This window comes from Myxine glutinosa, chromosome 9, assembly GCF_964187855.1.
Source record: "Myxine glutinosa chromosome 9, kmMyxGlut1.1, whole genome shotgun sequence".
Classification (NCBI taxonomy): Eukaryota; Metazoa; Chordata; class Myxini; order Myxiniformes; family Myxinidae; genus Myxine; species Myxine glutinosa.
In genome coordinates this window covers 56,521,491-56,546,656 of record NC_136269.1, presented here as the reverse complement: position 1 = coordinate 56,546,656, position 25,166 = coordinate 56,521,491, and the positions used below count along the sequence as shown (strand labels likewise).

The 25,166-nt window shown below is 45.8% G+C and overlaps 1 protein-coding gene across 3 annotated transcripts in view; it reads left to right on the top strand.

Moving 5' to 3' along the window:
• Nucleotides 1-25,166, top strand: part of LOC137435373 (protein dispatched homolog 1) — a 95,924-nt gene that overhangs the window by 35,039 nt on the left and 35,719 nt on the right. For 2 of the 3 annotated variants that reach the window (XM_068129107.2, XM_068129108.2), the window contains one exon: nucleotides 9,672-10,189. In XM_068129107.2, coding sequence (XP_067985208.2) covers nucleotides 9,687-10,189 — 503 coding nt within the window. In that variant the 5' untranslated portion in view covers nucleotides 9,672-9,686. Of the gene's footprint in view, nucleotides 1-9,426; nucleotides 9,540-9,671; nucleotides 10,190-25,166 lie in introns of those variants that run through there. The other variant, XM_078784351.1, reaches the window with a different exon arrangement.

Sequence of the window (25,166 nt, the reverse complement as noted above, 5' to 3'; positions counted from 1 at the left end):
TAGTGAGACCCAAAAGCTTGAGTGACAGAACTTCTTGGAGAGGATTATTCAGAAAGTGGATGGGAGGGTTTTCCAGTCGGTCTTTTCGGAGAGACATCGTAAGAGTGTGAGATTTATCAGGATTGAAAGACATGTTCCATTTGTTTGCCCAGTCTGTGATTTTGTCCAGGTCTGCAGAGAGTGAGGAGGCTGCAGACTGCCGATCTGAGGAATGAGGAATGGAGCGACAGAGAGTAGAGTCGTCAGCAAAGAGATAGAGAGGATTTTCAAGAGAGTCAGAGAGATCATTGATGAAGACCAGAAAAAGCACAGGGCCCAGAACACTACCTTGGGGAATTCCAGCCTGAACAGGAAGAGGAGATGAGAGAAACCCATTCAGGGCCACACGTTGACTACGACCAGAGAGGAAGTCCGCCAGCCATGCGTGGAGATTTCCATGGATACCAAAGGAGGAGGGTTTGGTGAGCAGAGCAGGGTGCCAGACCGTATCGAAGGCACGTGAAATGTCAAGGGAGACAGCTCTAATTTCCTGTTTGGCGTTGAGGACCTCCATCCATTGTTGAGAAAGCAGAAGCAGCATGTCCAGAGTAGAGTGACCAGGTCTGAAACCAAATTGTTGATCAGAGATCAAGCCATTGGAGAAGAGGAAAGATTTCATATCTGAAGCAATGATGGATTCCATGACTTTGCTGATAATTGGGAGAAGGCTGATTGGTCTGTAGTTGCTGGGATCTGTTTTTGCACCTTTTTTGTGCAAAGCGGTGATGTTGGCTGATTTCCAAGCAGATGGCAGATGACCTTGAGCAAAAGAGAGGGTGAAGAGAACAGAAAGAGGGAGTGAAAGAGCGGAAGAACATGATTTTAGGACCCGTGGGCTGATGCCGTCAGGACCAGTTGCAGAATCAGAGTCGAGGGTTGACAGAAACTTTTCCACCTTGTCAGGAGGAAAGGACACAGAGTCCAGGAGCAGCTGGGTACGACTGGGTATGGTGGGTACAGAGAGGGATGGGTTTGGGACACAAGATTTAGAGGCAAACACAGAGTTGAGGCATTCAGCTTTTTCACGTGCGGAGTCAGCCGTTAAGCCGTTTGAGGTGAGGGAGGGGATGGAGGGGGAACAAACACCAGAAACAGATTTGACCAGACGCCACCAGGATTTGGAAGAGGGAGACAGACAAGAGAGTTCGGTCTTGAGAACGGTGAGATATTGTTTCCTGGCTCTCCTGAGGGTGGACACACACTTGTTTCGGGCTTTGTGAAAGGAAATGAGATTTCCTTCCGTTGGATTTGCTTTCCAGGAGACGAAAACAAGTTGTTTCAGGGCAACAGCCTCACCACAAGATTCCGTGTACCATGGACGGGAGGAAGGGTATGACAACTGAAGACTAGATGGGATAAATCTGTGTATGAGAGAGAGCAATTTACTTTGAAAGAATTCCCAGGATGAGTTGATGTCAGAGGTGGTAGAGATGGGAGACCAGTCCAGATGATTGATGGCTGCTTGAAGACCGTGCCAGTTGGCCTGAGTGAAATGCCAGACTCGTCGACACTGAGGAGGCTCTCTGAGAATGGTCAGAGAGATGTCCACTTTGACAAGCACATGATCAGATGAGCCGATTGGAGCAGAAGAAGAGCAGCAGACATTTTCAGGGAAGTTTGTCATAACCAAATCCAGAAGAGAAGATGCTCCGTTGACTGAGATCCGGGTCGGGAAATTGACAGATTGTGTCAGTCCCAGTGAGTCGCAGAAGTCCTTTGCTGAAGAGCCGTGGCTGGTGAGAGAGGTACCCACACCCAGCCAACTGGCATGGTGACAATTGAAATCACCACATATGAGGAAGAGAGAGTTGGGATGGGTAGATAGAAGTTGGTCCATATTATCAGACAGCGAGATGTAGATGGAGTCATCGCTGTTTGGTGGACGGTACAACACACATATGAACAAAAGGTGGGAGCGAAGGGGAAGCCGTAGCCAAAGGTATTCCTGGGGGTGAGGTGGAGAGAGGGCAGTGGAGGGCGAGTGAGGAAGAGTTTTTTATAAAGATAGCAACCCCACCTCCAGGACGAGGCTCAGGTCTATCATACCGGAGGAGGGAGTAACCTGGGAGAGATACCAAGGCATCAGAGACATCATGAAGGAGGAAAGTTTCTGTTAAGCAGATCACATCTGGTTTGTCAGAAGCAACCTGTATGGAGAGATCAGGTGGTGCCGTTAGCTTTCCTACTCCCCACGAAGAACACCGTTGGACCTTTCATGTCCACCACCCAATACCAGCAGATGGGACGTCCGGTTTAACGTCAAATCCTCCTGTTTGTGAAGCACCAGATGACAGTTAAAAGCTGTGTCGAGATTCAAACCCACGCTAGACAGCTGAGACGTGAGTGTGTGTACCTCCAGGCTATCCTGCCAGTCCAATGATGACGAAATTGAAGGATATTTAATGGCTTTCAAAAAGGTGCTTGTACTTGATTATAAAAGATCAGTTTCGCTTTATTCCTTCATGTTTCACTTTTTCTCCAAGAGCTGGCAAGAATAATATAATGACAAGTTTTGAGCCTGGGTTTGATTTACATACAAGTATTAATTTGTCACCTTGATGTTTCACAAACAGCGTGTTCCTTCCGTAAGCTCATTGTCTCTCAGATGGAGCTTTAAGCCAAAACATCTGTCTGTCACATTGAGTTGCTGGTGGATATTAAAGATCGCTTGTTGTCTTTTGCGAGAATAGATGAGTTATCGCTGACCCCCTTACCAAATTATAAAGGCTGCCCTAACGTGGTATTGCATCCAAATCCGTGTTTCCAGGAATGATGCAACTGGCTACAAGGTGGTCCACACTTCTTTAATGGCCACAATCATTCCCACGTTCTTGTGGGATTGGCCAGGCAGATGTTTTTGACTAAAGTCTTTTTCAGACCTGCTAGCCAGGCCTGACGTTCGACTTAGTTGTTAGGGCAGGAATTTTGAATTGTAGCCATGGTGCCGGCGATAGCCTGCCTAGTCATCAGGAAGTACAATGTGGGATCTTTAATGCCCATCAACTAATGCCAGCGGACCGGATGCCAGTTTAACGTCCATCTGAGGGACGGCACTCTCATTGAATCACCCTGTCTATGAAACGTCTATGTCTATGCAACACCAGACTAGACAGTTTGAAGTGAGTGTACATACCTCTCATCCACCCTACCAGCCCAACAAGATGCTGCACACTGAATGAAAAAATGAATGATCGTTTTAAGGCCATTTTCCCCGCTAGAGCGGGGGCTAGCCTTGCGGGGCCCATGACAATCATGGTTCCCTGTTTGAGGCAATGTTTTTATGGCCAGATGCCCTTCCTGACGCCAACCCTTGATCGCCTCTTACGATGCGCAGGGATACGATGTACCTATTCTAAATCGGGGTACACACCGTGATCATTCATCCCAGCAAGCTGGTACTCAATTTGCCGACCTCGGAAGGATGACAGGCTGAGTCAACCCCCCTGGCGTTAATTCAGCGATCGATCGGGATTCAAACCCAGGATCCTAGGATCCCAAGCCGGCACCCTAACCGCTAAGCCAACACCAGGCTAAGATGCTGCACACTAATCGGTGAAAAACTTTTTTTTCATTCGCCTACTTGTATGACCAATTTGCTATGTACAGGGTGACCGCAAAAAGTGTTCCCCGGGAAGAGTTGAATAACTTTAATATTATCTAAACTTAACAAAATTTGCAGATCATATTACTGACTTAATAAAGATGTCACATAATCAAGATGGCAGTTGTCTACAAATATATTTGACAATTGTACAATTAAATTACTAATGGCATCGATGTTTGATGATATGCTCCACATATCAGGCAAAGTTATTGATTACTTGTATGCACTGTTCTTGACCAATGGCCTGTATGCTAGTGGTAATGGCTTCTTAAAGCTGGTCTTTCAAGAAGCCCCCCCCAAGAAGAAATGAGGGTGACTCAAGTCGGGTGAATATGGGGACCACTCCTCCTCGGTTCTTCGACTGATGACCCTGTCTTAGAAGTACTCCTCCAGCCACTGCAGCTTCGGATTTGCATCGTGAGGCGTCGTCCCATCCTGCTGCTGGTGCCACTTTTTTCCCCTGGTCAACTCCATCCATCTCACACAGGGCATCCCATATTTTTCCCAAGACAGACTTCAATGTAATGTTCCCTATTCACAGTCTGGGCATTTCCTTGCCTGTCCTCAAACCAAAATGGCCTAATTATTCCATGCTTTGAGATAGCCAACCAGGCAGTGTACTTTACTGAGTGAAGTGGTCTTTGCAAATCAAAGTCAGGCTTTTCACACCCCAGAATGTTTTCTGCTATTCATATGACCGAGGAGAAAATGGGCCTCATTAAATAACCACATAATCATTCAAGATGTCAGGATTCTTCTCTATTGCGTTCCCAAGCGAGTATCACATTGTTATTCTCACCATATCGTTATCCGTCGACTTCTGTTTGACAGATATTTGGAAAGGTCTCAATGCTAAGGCCTACATTAGAATTCTCCTCAAGCTTTCTTTGCTGAAGTTGAGCCCTTGACAGTGGTGCCGGAGAGATTTCTTGGGACTGTGGGCGACTGTCGGCAAATATAGCTATATTCTCGGGTGACCGTGATTTTAGTTTGCCAGAGTGGCCTCTGTTTGGTGAATTCATACACAAAACTGTGCCATGCTGTATCAATTTTTTTTTCACAAACTTTTTAATTTGAGACTTGCTGGGTGCTTTTCTTGTTGCAAAATGTGTGCAGAATAGGCTCCTTGTCTGTGAGAATGAATTTGTCTTCAGATAGTTTTCTGCAGAAAATGACTTTTCTTTAGGTGTCCATGACATGGTGTGTGAATGTTGTAGATTCAAGAAACTTGGCAGATACGCTCTCATTTAACTCAGTCAAGACCTGAAAAATGAGAGATTGAATGAAGACTGAGGGTTATTAAACTTTTTCCTGGGTCCACCTTTTTGGGGTCACCCTGTACGTGTAATTACATTTCTATACCATTATTCAAATGTACATTATTCAAATGTACAGTACAGTATTTTGAGATAGCCACTGATTTGATCATAATTTTCAGATACCACAAATGATTGCAATAGCAACTGCAGTGATTGTATTACTTTGACCCATTTGGCCTGTGTAGCTCATGTTCATGTGTAGTCATTGCCTCTGTTTAGATGGCAAGCTGGAAGCAAGGAACAGCTGCACTCATTCAGACAAATGTCCTATGAGGCAGCTGCTTTTAATCAGGTTGATTTATTTTTACCACTTATGCCATGCCAGTGCTCTTTATTCCGAGCCGCCTAACAGAGGAAAGTCTTTTATGAGTACGCACTCCTCTCTCTCTGTCTCTCTCTGTCTCTCCCATGATTGCTCTGACTATTTATTTTGTAGCCTGCTATTGAAATTAATTTGTTTTTCATTTAATTTGCTTGCATTCTGATGCTTTTTTGTGGTTGGTGGAGGTGTAGCTGTTTTATTGCTGCTGCTTATTTGCCTAAAGTTGAACACTGAATAATTTTATGATAGCAGGGCTTTTTGAATTTTAAGGAAGACATGTACTGATAATACTGTCGGATCCATGCCGACTAACACCGCCGCTGGACGGATGGACCGAACTGGCTTTAACTCCGTCCGACTGCATTCAATTATGGCGGATTTATGTGCATGCAGTTGTGAGGAAAACACACGAGAACCTTAAAGCTTTTGTAACCCCAACAGGTTTATTCCCGAATAAGAAAACCAGGGGAAGACTGACCCGATGAAGGAATACAATGCCAGGTTGGGAGGGAAGGAAGGGAATGCAATTAATAATTGATTATATACAGTGAGGTAAAATAAATCAAGACATTTAAGGCGCCGCACTCCATACTCAATCAGGCTTAGCGGTTAGGGTGCGGGCTTTGGGTCCTCGGATCCTGGGTTTGAATCCCGGTCGATCGCTGAATTAATGCCAGGGGAGTTGACTCGGCCTGTCATCCTTCCGAGGTCGGCAAATTGAGTACCAATTCACTGGTAATTCCCTGTGTGTCACACAAGGGGCGACTAACAGGGTTGGTGGCAGGAAGGGCATCCGGCCATAAAACATTGCTTCAAAAAAGGGGACCACGGTGCTCAGAAAAGGCCAAAAATGGCCTCTAAAGGTGGTTTTTCACTCAATACTCAATCACAGACGGGTAAGGGAACAAAAAAAAGGGGTGGACCCTACTGCCCTATACATTTCTAACTATATAAAGGTAATCTCTAATGCCTCCCTCCCAACCCCCCCTCCTCCTCTCCACATACATGGACAGGAAGAGGGAGGCCTGAAATGAGTTGTAAGTGAGTTAACTAAACCACTTGCAATGGGTGAGCAGCAGACCTTTTGGGATTCTGCCTTGACAAGATATTGCCAGTAACCCAGGGAACCGTGGACGCTATAATTTCCAGGGAAGCAAGGTGGGGGAGCAATTGCAGGTGTCCAGAGATGGGATTTGCATTAATTGATGCATGAGATGAAGCCGTTGTAGTTGTACACAAGAATGAGCTCTGAGCAGCTCAGAATGGAATTTGTTGTGTGGAGAATGCCGGGGCTTTGGCCACCCTTTGGGAATATTATGGAGATTTGGTCTACCATGACTGCTTGTGACAGATTACGAGTCCCATTGACTCTGTATACAAAGAAAAACAACACCAACAACAACTATTGCACAATAAATGACATGACACATTATAGCGCCAAATACTGGATTCACACAACAAAGGGGGCAGGCAAGGTCTTGAGCAGGCATGAAACTAGTGGCGTGGTCATGCACGCTGACGTTTGTTTCTTGTTCCGGGTTGCTCCACATGTGTTGCTGGTTTGTGAATTCCTCCCTCCAGTTCACCAAGGCTAAGTTTCCCAGACCAGATACATGTGTTTTACTGTTTAATTTTCATTCCTGTATTGCAATTCGTGTTTTCGTCCAATTTTCTGTGCCAAACCATTACATGCCTTGTGTTAAATTGATATACCTGGTAAATTCCGGCCGAGTCGCTTAATTCTCTTCAATGTTACCCTTTCCTCCAGGTCTTCAAGACGGCTGTTCGCCACTATCTCACTCAGTCCGAAAACATGATCTATTCTATCAAGCACCCCTCTTCCCCCCCCCCCCCCCTTTCCATATTTTTTCCCCCCAGGTTTCCTTCCTGGGAATTTGCTTCTGTATCCACTCCTTGCATTCTCCCTACCCCTCATCCCTACCCACATCCCTTTTTGTCCGTGTGTCTATTTTGTCCTTCGGCCCTGCTGTTGACATTTCCACTTTCTCTTTTTGCTGTTCCTTTTGTCCTGTTACATCCTGATCCGTTCTGTTATAACTCTTCCACGAGCCTTGACCCTGTATACAAAAAGGTGGAAAAAGCACAGCTCAGGATGGAAGAGTGGAGAATAAATGGTGACAAAATATGTCAGACAAGCAAAGGAAAGGATGTCTCTCCCTTTCAGATTTGACTCCAACTGATGTGCTCAGTGCGGTCATGGCCCTCGTCAACTCTGGGACTACTTTTGTGGGTGGCGGGTCCTGTCATTGGCTGACGCTTCTGTGGGTGTGCCATCTTCCAGGCCATCCCACCCTGCGGGGTGGCTCCAATAAAGAAGACTTCCTTCCCTCTCCAGAGCTCTGCAGCCAACCTCGACACCATATGGCTTGCAGTGCACTAGCCATACAGTCTGTGATGGTGTCGCTTCTCCTGTAGTGCAATGCACTTTCCAGTGTGCCTTTGATATTTGTACCCAAGTCCTCACCCGGCCTCACCTAAAAACAGGTGCAACCTTTCCTACAGGTCGCACAAGATCTGCCAGCCACCCTCTGATGGTTAAACTGCCGAAATCTCGGCTCTCTGCTCACCTTCACTCTTTCATTCCTCTTTTCTCCCGCCTCTGGAACAAACTCCCACACTCACTTCAATCACACTCCTCCCTCCAGGTCTTCAAAACAGCTGTTCACCACCATCTCTTATCTTCCCCCATCCAAAACCTTGATCTTTTCTACCCCCACTAATTCACCCCAGATCCACCTTGTTTGAAATTCCAACTTCTTTCCTGGAAGTCTTGGCAGTGTCCATATGTTTTATACCTCTTCCACCCCCCCCCCCCCCTTTCCCATGCCTTCCCCCCAAAGCCCTCTCCCTCCCACAGTTCTCTCGATGTCTCCATATCTCTCGGTCCCTGCTCTCAAATGTTGTGTTTGTGTACTTCCCCCTCTCTCCCCATCTTGTCTACCGCTCCCGATGTTATTTGTTTTGTGTGTCTGTTTGTCTTTCTGTGTGATTAATGTTCGCTCTTTCACGAGCCTCGATCTTGTATACAAAAAAAAAAAAAAAAAAAAAAAAAAAAAAAAAACCTTACTCTATACTGTCTTAAATTAACACTCACTGCCTCCTCGGTGCACGATTTGCAATACAACTTACCTATGGAGAAATAGTTATCACAGGGCGAAATCTAACCTTCATGATCACATGGTCCAAACAATTCTTACCAGAATCTACCTGTGGATTACCTCCTTTCATGTAACAGCTGCCTTGTGATCTCAATCACAATCACAATCTCACAAGGAAGATCTCAATCCACAATGTCAAGAGCAACCCATTGTTTCTGCTTGCAATCTTGTGACCATTCAAGGAGGAGCACATGAATACCATTAGCAGACATCTTGGAAAGTACAGCTGGGTGATAGATATTCAAAGCTTGAGATATATCCAGAGATGGCTCTCATCTGTTGCATGAGATTTATTGCTTCCGTCTGCTTTTATTTTCTATTCGATTGAGCTAGACCTAGTAGCATCAAACCAGTCAATGATGGAATCACTAAGGCAGAAGCTGAACTGGTGATGGATTAGGGAGTTTGGTGAAATAATGCCAAGGGTCTGCAGCAAAGAACGATACCATCACTTTGAGAACATTGACTGGTCTATAATCAAGTGGATCAGTCTTGGAACCCTTCATGTGAAAATGGGTGATGTTTGTCTCCTTTATAAGATGATGGCAGAATACAGTCTGTGAAAGTCATTGAGAAGAGAAGAGGAGAGGATAAGCGCACAGTTTTTGATTATTACAGTAACAATGCTTTTAGGTTCAGTTGCAGAGGTTGTGTAAAGACTGACCAGGAGCTTCTCGGTTTTGGTGGGAAAGAAGTCCATGTGCTGCAGAGAGCAATCTCTCACGGGGAAAATGTGCGTATGTGAAGAGAGAGAGATTAGAGGGCTTGGCCTTTTCAATACCTTTTCCCAAGCATTCACCAACATTCCTCCATCCTTTCGGAATGAAGATGAAGATGCAGAAGCATAACGTGCGCCCAATAAGAGGTTTGGCTACGAACACGAGTTTAATGTTTTGGCTCGTTGAAGACTAATGTACACTGTTTGCAGGTTATGCGTAGTTTGCAGGCTAGGCAGACTTTAGGTTCCCATCAGTTTCTTTTCCTTGCAGGTGGACAACGCAATCTGCTTTTTGGCGATTGCCCTGATAGCATGCCTCCGTGTATCTGGCTTGGGATGTTGAATAGGACGATTGGAGGTAGGAATGGGGAGCATTGGTGAAGAAGGTATTGGTATTGTTGACATACTTTTTGTTAAACATTGTTTCCCTTGTTCTCTCTCCCTTTATCACTTTCCTCACCCTATATCAACCTCCTACCCCATCACATAGGCTGGCTGGCCAGTTATGGGAGATAGTCTACATCTACGAGTTGCAAATGGTGGATACCACACGCATTGTAAGGATGGCAGGCAAGGATCGGAAAGTCTCATCACAAGTCCTGGTTCAGCTTGTGATATTGAACACCACAACCAAGATCAAGGCCAATCGTCTATTCTCAGTGGTGCTGGGTGCCTGGAATGTAAGCACCGGACAATTCGAATGGCACGAAAGGCCACTACGACATCCAGAAACGGGTGTACTTGCGAGTTGACACCTTGTAGTGAGCAATATTGCGAGTCCCAGGTTCATCAGCTGTCCACTTCTAATTCGGTGCTGAAGGCCAATGGGGACATTTCAACTGTAGTTTCTGCAAATTTAGTAACGGAGACAATGGTAGATGGTATTGGAAATGACTTGCGCCCTCGCCAGTCCTCTTTTTACCATCATTGCTGCTGTTATGCCAATGATTCTGAACAATCATCTACCCCTCCTCCATCTGTACCATCTCAACACATGGTATCCATCAGGTGAGACTTGGATTAATTTTTTTAAATCATATTCAGGAATTCCAGATCCTGGTCAATTATGAGATCTTATCTATTCCTGCTGGATAAGATCCTCCAATTTAACAGGATCTGGAGAAGGTTTGATTTTATCGAAAAGCTTATCCCTTCCTGTTGTCGCCATCGGGCTATCAACATTGTCTGCTTAAGAATGTATTTTCGTGCCAAGTTAGTTTGTCAACATAAAAACTCGACATTTAGAGTTATCCTAATTATTTTTTGCGTTTTATTTTTCCATAAACTGCTCTGCATATTCTCTCTCCTGTCTCTCTGTCTCTCTGTCTCTTTCACTCTCACTCTCACTCTGTCTCCCTCTCTCGCCTCAGGTCATGCCTCTCATGGATGTTTGCTGATTATGCCTCATTCCTCTGCCTTTCCCTTAGAGTTCCCCACTAACCCTTTCATGATCTGCATTTCCATCTTCTGTAGCAGATATGAATAATACAAACCATGAGTTGCTTTTTATTTATGGTTTTTTGGGATAGTTTATTTATTGGATTACTTGACTGTTTGTTGTCGAAAGGTAATCTTGACATTACAAAAAGCGAACACTAAGTTTCACTGGATTATAGCACTGCTAATTCATTCATATGCCAGCCACGAATCAAGTGAAGTGATTGCCTTGTGGAAAGTCTGCGTGTGTGCATACGCGTGCTTTTTAGATATCTTGATGGCATCGTCGCAATGATGAATGCTGCAAGGTGGAATCAAATTGAGATAGTTCATCAAATAATCAAACAACATGCTTATTTCCCTGTGGTAAAGGAGACCTTTGCTTCCCAAAGCAAATTGTTCCCGTATTGGAACCAGGCCAGTGAAGTGTTCCTATGGGTTGCTTTGTCATGTCATTCCAGCGGTTGGAACAGTTTGTTGGTTCTCGTATTGTCATCACACGACAGCCCCATGCGATAAAACCGAGGAAGGCATTTCCACGCAGCTGTTATCCAAGGGTGTGTGTGTCTCGCAAAGCAATGTCGGGATAAATGATGAAGTCTGAAATTTTCATATGAGGAAATGAGCCACAATAGGAAAAAATGTCGTAGTACTATACACAAGGCAGTACGATGAGATATTTGACATTCCTTGGGAACAAGGGCATGCAACAGCTCATGATGTTTACACCTGGTTATACAATTGTCACTTTCTGCCCCATGAGGATGTAGAAATGGTCAGCTCTACTCGCTGATCAGAACACTTTCACAATGGTGACAGACTTTGGATTGGAGTACCTTATGTTGTGAAGCAAGCACCTGTCTCTTCCAGGCTTGAATCCCAAAAAAATGAAAACTTTGTGAGTTGTTAAATGTCATGGTGGTGGGGGAATTAATGTGAACAGCTTGAGCAATATTCATGCAAACAGTTTAAACTTTATCCTTAGAGATGATTATAGTGTTGATGTTTTAAAGTCTTTTATTATTATTATTTTTTCTACATTGATCTGAAGCTCATAGGAGATACGTGTACGACTATGTGCATGTGTATGTCACATGCTGGAGCAAATACCTGATGGTAGACTGACGGGTTACTTGTTAAAAGCTATTAACCGGTTATTTTTGCCTTGTATTGTGTAAATTGTTTGTTTACAGCTTATCGATTCTTGAGGACACTTCTCTCAAAAGTTGTACAGGTCCAACGCTTAACTAAGTGCAAATTCCTGTTTGTATAAAAACAACAAAACTCATTCATGACAGCCTAACTCGGAGAAGATCGACTGCGGAGCAGTTTCGCTTCACTCGTCATTTCTTGGATGTAGTTGGACACATCCGCTTGAGATGCTGAGGCCCTGTTTTCATCGCACATCACAACGTCATTCTATTTTGCACCACTTGATCCTCGCATACAGTGTAGAGAGGAAATGGATGACGTCATGAGGACTTCGTTGAATAATCAATCCATGGGGTTGTGTTTTATCGGAGGGATAAAAAACAACAACAACAACAACAACAGGCATTTTAAAGGCCATTTTCCCTGCTAGAGCGGGGGTTAGCCTTGCGGTCCCCATGACAATCTTCTCCATTTTGCCCTATTTCCTGCATCTCTCCTTGTTAACCCCCTTGCCCGCATTTCTTCTTCCACCATCTTTAGCCAAGTCTTCACCGTCCTCTACTTCCTTCTACATTCATTTCCATCACTCTTCTCAACCAGTCACTTTCATACTTCCTCAACACATGACCAAACCATCTCAACCTGTTCATCTTCACAGCATCAATCACAGGCTCTATTCCCATCATCTTTCGCAATTCATCATTTGTCTTCCTCTCTCTCAACGATACTCCACATCCATCGAACCATTCGCATTTCCACCCTTTCCAACCTTCGTTGCTGCTCTACGTTCATTACCCATGTCTCGCTCCCATAAATCATAACACTTCTCACACATGCAGCATACACCTTTCCCTTCAGCTTCAACGACACTCCCCTCCTCATCAGCACGCCACTCAGTTCCCGAAACTTCTTCCATGCACATCTCACTCTAGCAACCGTTGCCGAGTCTGATCCACCTTCTCCATTCAGCACGTCTCCGAGGTAACAAAATGTTTTCACACCTTCCAGCTTCACGCCGTCTCCAAGATCCAACAACATTTCCTCCATCTACAGCTCCCTCTGTGCACACCTTACATTTGAATGTAGCTGCCACACTGGTTAATGACCCTCTCAGACCACTACATTTTTGATGAACCCACTCAGCGCACATTGTACATTGAATGGAGTTCACTCCGACACCCTTCCTACACACAGCACAGGGCCACTTCCCAGTTCTTTCCACCTCACCACATGCTTTACCACTTGCCATCACCTTCGTCTTTCCGATATTCACCTTCAGACCTTTTGTCTCCATACATTCCTTCCACTTGCTCAGCTTTTCCTTCAGTCCATCCATACTTTCCGCAATCAACACCAGATCATCTGCATACAACAACTCCCACGGTAAACCCTCCTTTACGTTCTGAGCCAGCACCTCCATCACAGCTACAAATAGTAGTGGACTTCGTACCGACCCCTGATGCACTCCTACCTTCACCTCAAACTCACCACTGTTCCCGTCCTTCGTCCTTACAGCTGTCCGCGCTCTTTTGTACATTGCCATCACTACTCTGATCAACCATTCCTCCACTCCTAACTTCCTCAATGCCCATGTCAATACTTTGCGTGGAACCCTATCGAATGCTTTCTCCAGATCAACAAACCCAAGAAACAACTTCTTCCTCTTCTCCATGTACTTCTCCTGCAACTGCCTCACAATAAAGAGCGCATCTGTCGTTCCTCTTCCTGGCATAAATCCAAACTGCATTTCGTCGATGATAAAAAGTTGGGGCTAATTGTACCTTGCACTGATGATAAATATTCTCACCTTTATCATGCCAATAATGAGAATAAATAGATCATCACTCTAAAATCAAAACCCATTGTAAGCTGGAATCGCATGCTGTCTTTAGCAGTGCATTCAATTCCCCGGTAACCCATGCTTTTGATGTGTGTGGGCGGATGAACTACAGGTATAGATCATCTACTGGATATCACGGTGTACACAGCGGAGTGGTGGGAAAGAGTACAATAAAGGTCACTTGTAAATTCTTCGCTGCATATGATGCAACGAAAATCCCAAATTGAAGTCGTGTCGATTAATGAAAATGAAGATTTTTATTTAAAATAAAATAAATCAATCTATGATGAAATTTTAGAAATAAGATGTGGAAATACTCTTTATTTTTTTTTGTATACTAAGTCGAGGCTTGCTTGCATAAGAGCAAACACATAGAACAAGTAATAAAGAGGGGGCGAGAGAGGGAAGAAGAAGAACAGTAGAGAACAGGGACACCGGGAGATCTGTGGAAGGGAGATGGCTGGGGCCGAGTACACGGTACAAAAAAAGTTTCAGGAAAGAAAACGGGATTTGAAGAAGGTGGATTTAGGGTATATTAATGGGTAGAAATGATCAAGGTTTTGGATGGGGGAAGATAAGAGATGGTGGTGAACAGCTGTTTTGAAGACCTGGAGGGTGGAGTGGGATTGAAGGGAGTGAGGGAGTTTGTTCCAGAGATGGGGGGGAAAAAGAGGAATGAAAGAGTGAAGATGAGCAGAGAGTCTTGATTTTAGAAATTTCACCAGAAGAGGGTTTCTGGCAAATCTTGTGCGTCCTGCCGGAATATTTTGGGGACAGAGCACAGACAGAACAGGGGGTGCATTAGTTTCTAAACTAAACTATTTTCTAAAATAAATTCATTTGTTTTTTTATTTGTTGAAAACAGTTTAAATTGACGACAGCGGTGAAATCAGACAACCGCTTCACTTTACTACGCAGAACATAAAAAACATGCTTAACTGGCTTTCATAGATCAATGTTATTATCATGATCATTTGCTGACCACATTGTCAGAATTGATTGTTTACATGTGTGAATGAAAAAAAAAAAAAAGCATTTTTAGAAGAACATGTTTATCTTGGAGTAGATGGGCAATGTTTGACTACAGATAAATGTTGGTAGAACACACACACACACACACACACACACACACACACACACACACACACACACACACACACACACACACGAAAAAGTAAGTACACCCCATGTAAAGTTTTGACTTTTTCAACATATTTCAACATACAGCTATTTGATCTTCATTTCAACAACATTGATAGATAAAGGTGATATTGAAGGAGTCCGGGCTCCAGCATGATACGGACAAAAGGATGGCAAGGCACAAACTCGTCCGAGAAAATGTTTATTCGTAAAACCAACTCGGGAACACTGTCACACCCCAAAAGCCCGTTTATCGGGCTGCCTTATAAAGCAAAACCGAAACCGAAAGCCACGCCTCTCAAGCGAGGCGTGCTTCGGTGGTCACGTGATCCACAGGTGTAGCTCATTATACCCGCGCACGCGGCACGCTTTGGCGGTCACGTGACCAGCCACTCTGGCGCCGGGGATCCCCCCGGTGACGTCACCGGCTGGGGCAAGGAGATTCTGATGCCGGTCTTGCTTGGGGGACCCATGGGTCGCTACACACGCCCCCCCAGAATGGACTTAGTCCAGGGAGGTCAACCTGAGGGGGGTCCGGATGACCCGACTGAAACGACCCCTGGCCAGTCGCGGGGGGGGGGGGGGGGCGGTCCGGTGTGGTGGTGGGTGGTCGGACGGGGGGTGCAGGCAGGGGGGGGTCCGGTGTGGTCGGACGGGGGGTCTCGAGGGGCCGGGCAAGTCCTCGGGGGAGGCTGCCGAGGTTCCTCGCGGGCCTCCCGAGGTTGCAGTTCGCGGGTGCAGTGCCGAGAAGGCTCGAGCGGTGCACGCGAAAAGCAGGTGAGCCAACCGAGGGGCTGGTCCAGGCCTCGGGGGAGGCTGCCGAGGTTCCTCGCGGGCCTCCCGAGGATGCGGGGCTGGTCAAGGCCTCGGGGGATGCAGTGGACGGGGGGCGGCCGAGGGGCCGGGCAAGTCCTCCGGGGAGGCTGCCGAGGTTCCTCGCGGGCCTCCCGAGGATGCGGGGCTGGTCAAGGCCTCGGGGGATGCAGTGGACGGGGGGCGGCCGAGGGGCCGGGCAAGTCCTCCGGGGAGGCCGCCGAGGTTCCTCGCGGGCCTCCCGAGGTTGCAGTGAGCGGGGGCAGTGCCGAGAAGGCTCGAGCGGTGCACGGGAAAAGCGGGTGAGCCAACCGAGGGGCTGGTCCAGGCCTCGGGGGAGGCTGCCGAGGTTCCTCGCGGGCCTCCCGAGGATGCGGGGCTGGTCAAGGCCTCGGGGGATGCAGTGGACGGGGGGCGGCCGAGGGGCCGGGCAAGTCCTCGGGGGAGGCTGCCGAGGTTCCTCGCGGGCCTCCCGAGGTTGCAGTGCGCGGGGGCAGTGCCGAGAAGGCTCGAGCGGTGCACGCGAAAAGCGGGTGAGCCAACCGAGGGGCTGGTCCAGGTCTCGGGGGAGGCTGCCGAGCGCGGTGCGCGAACCTCATAGTCATGGCCGTCGTTGGTTCCGAAACGCCGGCATTTCGAAACTGCGCCCGAAGCCGTGCGGGAGAAGCCGGCGTCACCAGCCTAGTTGGCTTCCCTGGCTAGGGCATGCTCGCCGTGTCCGTTCGCAGCCCCCGCATCTGTGCGGGGGCAGTCGGGGTTGCGTGTTCAAATTCGGGGTTGCGTGTTCAAATTCGGGGTCACCAGTGAAGGAGTCCGGGCTCCAGCATGATACGGACAAAAGGATGGCAAGGCACAAACTCGTCCGAGAAGATGTTTATTCGTAAAACCAACTCGGGAACACTGTCACACCCCAAAAGCCCGTTTATCGGGCTGCCTTATAAAGCAAAACCAAAAACCGAAACCGAAACCGAAAGCCACGCCTCTCAAGCGAGGCGTGCTTCGGTGGTCACGTGATCCACAGGTGTAGCTCATTATACCCGCACGCGCGGCACGCTTTGGCGGTCACGTGACCAGCCACTCTGGCGCCGGGGATCCCCGCCGGTGACGTCACCGGCTGGAGCAAGGAGATTCTGATGCCGGTCTTGCTTGGGGGACCCATGGGTCGCTACAATATAATATAACCAATATCAGGAAACATTTACATTTTGTAGTCCATTGTATAATTTAAATAAAAATAAATGCAAATTTCGCATGTGGAAAAAGTAAGTACACCCTTGGCTCTAATAGGTGGTATTGCCCCCTTTGGCAGATACAACCTCAAGTCGGCGTTTCTTATAACTGTCTACCAGTCTCTGACATCGACTGCGAGAAATTTTTGCCCACTCCTCCATGCAGAATTCTTTCAGCTGTGCGATGTTTGAGGGGTTTCTTGCATGCACAGCTCGTTTCAAATCCCCCCACAACATCTCGATGGGATTTAGATCCGGGCTTTGATTTGGCCATTCCAGAACCCTCCATTTCTTTCTTTTCAGCCATTCCTTGGTGGATTTACTGGTATGTTTAAGCCTTAAGGTCATTGTCATGTTGCAAGGTCCACCTTCGGTTGAGCTTCAACTTTCCGACAGATGGCCTCACATTATCCTCAAGCACCCTCTGGTACAATGAAGAATTCATCGTGGATTCTATGATGATGAGCTGCCCAGGCCCTGATGCAGCAAAGCTGCCCCAAACCATAATATTTCCACCACCATGCTTTACATTTGGTATCAGGTTCTTGTGGTCAAATTCTCTTTGGTTTTCACCAAACATGTCTTCTGGTACTGTGGCCAAATAGCTCTACCTTTGACTCATCTGTCCAGAGCACATTGTTCCAGAAGTGCTGGTCTTTGCCGAGGTGTTCATTGGCAAACTTTCGTCTTGCCCTGATGTCCTTTCTGGACAGCAAAGGTTTCCTCCTGGCACACCTCCCATGTAGATCAAATTTGTGCAGCCTCTTTCTAATGGTAGACTCGTGCACTTTGACATCAACAGTGGCAAGAGCTACCTGTAGGTCCCGTGATGACATTCTGGGGTTCTTAGACACTTCTTTCAGCATCTTGCGGTCTGCTCTCGGGCTGAACTTGCTGGGGCGGCCTGGCCTGAACAAGTTGGCAGTTGTTTGGAATCTTCTCCACTTGTAGATGATCTTCCAGACAGTCGAATAATTGATTTCAAATTGTTTGGAGATCTTTTTAAATCCCTTCCCAGACTCGTAGGCATCCATAACCTTCTTTCTGAAGGCCTCGGAGAGCTCTTTTGATCTAGGCATGGTGATGCCGCACACTTCAACAACAAAGAGCAAACCAAACTAAATGTCTGAGGTTTAAATAAGACAGGTTCGTCCAAGATCTTCTCTAACGATGTTCTAATCATTTGCACCTGAGCCGGTGCACCTGATTCTAATTTTAGGTATTTGAAGTAGTGATAAATGTGGGGGTGTACTTACTTTTTCCACATGTGAAATTGGCATTTATGTTTATTTAAATTATACAATGGACTACAAAATGTAAATGTTTCAAGATATTTGTTATATTATATCACCTTTATCTATCAATATTGTTGAAATGAAGATGAAATAGCTATATGTTGAAATATGTTGAAAAAGTCAAAACTTTACATGGGGTGTACTTACTTTTTCGCATGACTGTAGACTTGCAGTTGGGAGGATAATCAAACCAAATCCATGGGAAGTTCTTTAACCTTAAATTGAACAATTACTAGCTCAACGTTTCGGTTAACGACATGTGACAAGCCACATCCATCCGCCAACCTTTCTCAAGAGTGATGAAAATGATCTCAAATCCACCTATATACCCAAAAGTGGGGGTGGGCAAAACTGGACAGCCAATCAACGCATGTATCATGTCGTCTGAGAATTCTGACCTTGCCAAAAAAAAAACAAAAAACATTCACACATTTAAGGATCAAACAAAACAATCATGTAGCCAGCCCCATTGGATTGCAACCCAAATGTTCTGATAAGATCAGAGAATAATCGGTCGCTTTCATTAAAATCAAACACAATTCGGGATTATCCATGTGCCTTAAGATTAATGTAATAAATAAGTTTGCACTGTGACAGGGAGGGGAAGCCTGGGGGTAAAGATTGTCATGATAGAACAGCTGGGTTATGTGTTATGTGGAATCCCCAATCAAATTCAGGGAGTCCCTGGTTTGTTTGTGCAAGAGTGGTCCAAACGCTAACGACAAGTCCACCACCTCCTGCATGATGAATGTGACTGTTTCTTCTGCGTGCTTAGCCTCCATAATCCGTCTTCTGGTCCTGTTCTCTGGGTTGAACCCAAAATGCTAACCCTATCCCACAGGGGTGGGTGCCCTGCCTTGAGACCATGTTTGGCAATGGCAGACTTGTTAGGATAATTGCACTCAAAGGCCTTGCATTGTTCAGCAATACACTAGCCTAAGGTCCTCCCCATCTCTCACACATATTCAGCTTCACAACCACAGGGTGGTGTACGCGGTTCGCTCCTATCTACTTTCTTAACAACTTTCTTGAGGAGGGTCAGTCATTTAAAGTCATGGGTCTCACTATCAGCTATGATCTTTTTTGGGCAAACCACAATTTAAATTGGGCCTCCAAAGCCAGCCTCCAACTGGACATCCTCCATCATACAAAGTCCTTCTTTGGCACACCTGAACTCTTGTCCACCTACAAGGCTTTCATCTGCAGCTTGGATTACTGCTCTCCCCTCTGGGTTTCCCCCCCCCCCCCCCCCCCCTGCCTCACATCTTGCTCAGCTTGATGCTGTGGAAATCATGGCCTTCAAGATCATTGGAATCTCTGACGCTGAAGCTGAGTCAATGGGCTTATCACTTTGCCATCGCAGAAATTTCGGTGGTTTCTATTTTCTACCGCCTCCTTTATGGTCTTGCGCCCTCTTCTCTGTCCGTGCTTCCCCCTCCCCTCCCAAGCATCTGTGGTATCGACCTCCACATCCTCTTCAATGTCATTCTTTCCTCCAGGTCCTCAATGCAGATGTTCACCGCCAACTCAGATTGTCCCCAATCCAAAACCATGATATTTTCTACCCTCGTTAACCTCACCCTCATCCCTCCTAATTTTCCAGTTTTTCCTTCTTGGAGTTTCCTTCTCCATGTATGCTTGCTTTGCTTCCTGTTTTTGTCTGTTACGTCCTGATCAGTTCAGTGTACTAGCTCTTCCACGAGTCTTGACTATGTATACCAAACATAGGGGCAATACCCCTGGCACTCACCTGGTAGAATAAACAGTATACTACACTGATTAAAGGTATTTTAAACAAATTTGAATGGTTTCTAGAAGACAGGGCAGCATGTAGAATTATAATAAAATAATCATAAGAATTTAAACAAACAAACAAAAAAAAATACCTATTTTAGGGGGCAACCCCTACCCCAATTGCCCTCACATCCTGTATACCTCCTCAGACCCCAATTTTTCTAATGCCTTGAACAAACATTGGTAGTGGGGCGGCATAGCTCAATATATATCCACAATCGTTCATTTTTGTGATAGAAGCACCAAATTCGGCAGATGTTGACAAATATATTTAGAACAAATATGGATATTGGGGCATCAGAAACGCGCCCCCTGGTGGCCATAGCAGCCATTTGATTCATAAACGATAAAAAAAAAAAAAAAAACATTTAAATACACATTAAATTAAGAAAAATACAATTAGACACGCACACAGTCACTCACACACATTTTCTGCGAAGCGACCCTCCACAGCCACCCCCACCCACCGCTAGCAGGCCAGCCAGCACATGCGTCATGCCACAACCAGTGCAGTCGACTGTCCATCAAGGCATGTTAAACATTTTATTTGAACTGCAATAACTATTATATTATATAATCGTTACACATGTTGAACACCATAGGTAAAGTGTTATACATCTGGCCCGGTGTATAAAGAAGTGAATCAGGTGAGCGATCTTAGCTTTCTAGCTAGCTAAATTAGCTTTCTGACTAGCTATAGTATTAGGCCAAGCTAGGCTAGGTTGAGCAATTTTAGCTTACTACAGTAAAACTCGCATAAGTCGGCACTTTTGGGACCAGCATTTTAGTGCCGACTTATGAAAATGACGATATACGCATAAGTCGTCATTTTGGCGACTTCTGTGTAAGTCGTCAAAATGACCGACTTATGCGTATATCGTCATTTCGCCGACTTACAAAGCCGTCATTTTGACGACTTGAAGGTCAAGCTTGTATATCGTCAGGCTTCATATCTACTAGTTGCATACGCTAGCTATAATTTGAACTGGATTGAGCGAGACTGGCCTGCGTGTTGTGTTTCGACGAAACAATGACTCATCACTCTGTACAGTGGGCTGCATACACTGCGCCATGGAATTTCTTATGACGACTTACGACTAGGATTTTACTGCTGTTTGTATTAGATGGGACCGGTCTGAGGGCGCCGACTTGTGGATATTGACGACTTGTATATGACGACTTTGACATGGTCATTCAAATTGATTTTCTATTAGAGAAAATCGGGACTTTGACTTCCATGACGACTTCAGCGAATTGACGGGTTAGACAATGGCATCTTATGCGAGTTTTACTGTAGTTAGCTAAATTAGCTTTCTAGCTAGCTAAAGTAGGCCAAGCTAGGTTAGGTTGAGCGATTTTAGCTTTCTAGCTAGCTAAATTAGCTTTCTAGCTAGCTAAAGTAAGCCAAGCTAGGCTAGCTAGCTAAATCATGCTTTAAAGTTAACTACATTTGGCGTAGTAGTAGTAGTAGTAGTAGGGGTACTAGAAACTAGAAAGAGTATTAATATCATACTAGTAAAATATAGAAAGAACTACTTGTTCTAGTGCTTATTATATTAGGATTAAAAAACAAAATGTTCTTTCTGACAATTTCTGAATCTGTGGTGCTTGTATTATTGCAGATCACATAATAATCAAGATGGTGGCAACTGATTGACTATGTCAAAAAGGTTTCTGCTAAAAGACACAGGGTGTCCAACACCCTCGACATCTTCTAAATCACAGCCTGCAAACAAGATAAACTGGGCACTGTGTGTCATCTGCCAAGAAGACCGTAAAGAGAAGCTGACTGATCCAACACTGACGAAGAGGAAGGATGCTGGGAGTGCATACACGTCTTTAGCTGAAAGTCTCCTGAGACTGAATGAACTGAATGAACTACCCGGAGATATACAGATAGAGATACTAGATGAAGGAAATGGGCTTGAAGCTGCTCTTGTTGACAACAAAGCTCAGTGGCATCAATCATGCAGGCTGGCCTTCAACAAGAACGAAGTTCAACGGGCCGAGAAGAGAGCTCTGAAAAAGTCTAGCAGTACAGGTGACGATGACACCATTGCAGTCCCAAGTAAACAGAGAAGGGGACGTTCTAGCACTGAGAACCCAGCAAAGGAAGCACTCTGTTTTTTCTGTTGCAAGCCAGCTGGCACAGATGGTCTTCATGAGGCAGCAACGTTCCATCTGGACAAGCAAGTTCGGACATGTGCAGAGCTCTTACAGGACACAGAACTGCTGGCTCGACTAAGTGCAGGAGATATGATTGCGCTTGAATCCAAATATCACAATAAGTGCTTGGTGGACCTCTACAACCGTGTCAGAAAACACAAAACTCAAGAAAAGCAGGGAACCGATGAGGAAAAAATGCTATCAGGAATCGCTTTTGCTGAAGTTGTCATGTATACACAAAGAATTAAGTTAAGCACCCCCCCCCCGTTTTTGTACAACCTCGCACATTACAAGTTTGTTGTCGTCAAAACAGTGTAATATACCCATGATATTGCTATATTTTCTGGAGAAGTGATATTATGGTCACATAAAAACATAACAATCATGCCGTTTTCAATATTTTATTCTGAATAATTTAAGGTGAAATTTTTTGGGAATTTTAGGCATATTTTCACCTCAATTTAAGTATGGAGCTATAGGTCCATCACGGACAGTGTGGATGACGTTTATGTTTTCTAACGTACAGTCATTGTTCTGAGAAGACCTCTAGCGATCTTTGCGTCAATAACGTGTGTAGGACCCACGTGATCGGATCACTGACTCAACCCTACGTCTCATAGACCCTATAAGCCGTCGTATGCGTTGCTGTGGCAGGTTGTTCCATTCCCGATGTAATGCACGTTCCAATTCATCCAGATTGGCTATTGGAGGGACCATCTTCGCAATTTGTCATCCCAACATGTCCCAAACGTGCTCGAGGGGGTTCAACCTGCCACAGCAACGCATACGACGGCTTACAGGGTCTATGAGACGTAGGGTTGAGTCAGTGATCCGATCACGTGGGTCCTACACACGTTATTGACGCAAAGATCGCTAGAGGTCTTCTCAGAACAATGACTGTACGTTAGAAAACATAAACGTCATCCACACTGTCCGTGATGGACCTATAGCTCCATACTTAAATTGAGGTGAAAATATGCCTAAAATTCCCAAAAAATTTCACCTTAAATTATTCAGAATAAAATATTGAAAACGGCATGATTGTTATGTTTTTATGTGACCATAATATCACTTCTCCAGAAAATATAGCAATATCATGGGTATATTACACTGTTTTGACGACAACAAACTTGTAATGTGCGAGGTTGTACAAAAACGGGGGGGGTGCTTAACTTAATTCTTTGTGTATACATTGAAGAATCACGTTTTGATGACAGCACTGCACCAGTTTTCAAGCTGGCTGATCTGGCTGATCTGTACAGGTCAAGGATGGAGCAGCTTGGCATTAAGCTTGAATCTAAAGTAAACACCACAAGATTGAAGGAAAGACTTTTGGCTCAGATCCCAGACCTGCAAGCTCAGCCCCAGGGGCGGGATGTTCTCCTTGCATTCTCTGATGACATTGGTGCAGCCCTGACTAAGGCATGTGAATGGGACAGTGACAGTGATGCTGTGTACTTGGGCCATGCTGCAAACATTGTACGTCGCCACATGTTTGAGCTGAAACCCTTCACTGGATTCCATGAAGGCTGCCAAAGAGATTCTGTGCTGAAGCTACTCCTGGCACTGGTAAATATGGTCCTTGAAGGTCCAAGCATCAGACACCAGAGTGCATATCCAGCAAAGTCAGCAGCCTTAACCATCGCACAACTGCTTAAGTTTAACAGCGTCAAGCACAGGCGGCTTGAAGGATCCACATCTGTCAACGTCAGACACAATGCCACTCAGGAAACACCTGTTCCAATGTATATAGGCCTGATGGTCCATGCCCAAACCAGGAAGAGGGAAGTTGTGGAACGGCTTTCACATCTCGGTGTCAGTATCACATATGACCATGTGCTTCGTCTGTCAGCCCAGCTAGGAGAAAGTGTCATACAGCAGTACCACAAGGATCAGGTGGTCTGCCCTCCTAAGATGCGTGGTGGCGTCTTCACAACTGCTGCGGTTGATAATATTGACCATAATCCTAGCTCAACTACCTCAAAGGAGTCCTTCCATGGCACAGGTATCTCACTCTTTCAACTCCCTGCCTTTGCAGGTCAAGGAGTTGACCGCAGTATTGCGATTGTTGGAGGTTCTGCAGGCAAAAAGACAGTGGGCCATTTGCCAAGCTACTACACAGACGTTCCACCTGTTGTCGGTAGCACCACAAAGGCACCTGTACCACCTAGCACTGTGGCATCTTTGAGCAGGGAGAACTCTGACCAGAGCATCAAGGAAGAGTACTGCTGGCTAGAAAATGTGCGGAACATTATAGCACTTCCATCTGAAGATGAAGAGAATCAGAGTGTGGACAACATGTCCTGGGCTGCATACCATGCAAGTCACCAGCCTGCCGGGGAGGAAATCATATGCCCAAGTGTCCTACTCCCTCTGTTCCACGAGAGTGCCCACACCATGGCAATGATCAAACACGTGATGGACATAGTCAGAAAGGCTGTTCAACATCTGAATGCTGAGCAGACACCGGTACTAGCATTTGATCAACCCTTGTATGCGATTGCCAAGCAGATCCAGTGGAAGTGGCCAGAGATGTATGGGGAAGACAAGATTGTTGTGATGTTTGGTGGCCTGCATATAGAGATGGCAGCTCTGAAGACCCTGGGTGATTGGTTGAAAGGCAGTGGCTGGGTTGAAGCACTGGTACAAGCGGAGATAACAACAGCAGGCACTGCCGACTCCTTCTTGCGTGCAGCACATGTTACTCGCACCCGACGTGCCCACCAAGTCACAGTGGCTGCATTATACATCCTGCAACATCGGGCCTACAGTAACCGTGACACAGATACAGAAGACGATCCTTTGAGCTTTGACGAATGGTGCCGAAAGAGGGGCGAGAGCTGCCCTCAATTCCAGTACTGGGCAACAGTCATGGAATTGGAGCTGTGTTTACTGGTCTCTGTGCGATCCCTGCGTCAGTCCTCTTTCAGCATGTACCTCGATGCTCTGACAGAACTCGTCCCCTGGTTCTTTGCTCTGGACCACACTAACTATGCCCGCTGGATCCCAGTTCATCTCCATGACATGTCTGAACTACCAACAAGACACCCAGATGTTGCCAGAGAATTCAATGCTGGGAATTTCACCATTCAGAAGAGCAACAGGGTCTTCTCAGCAAT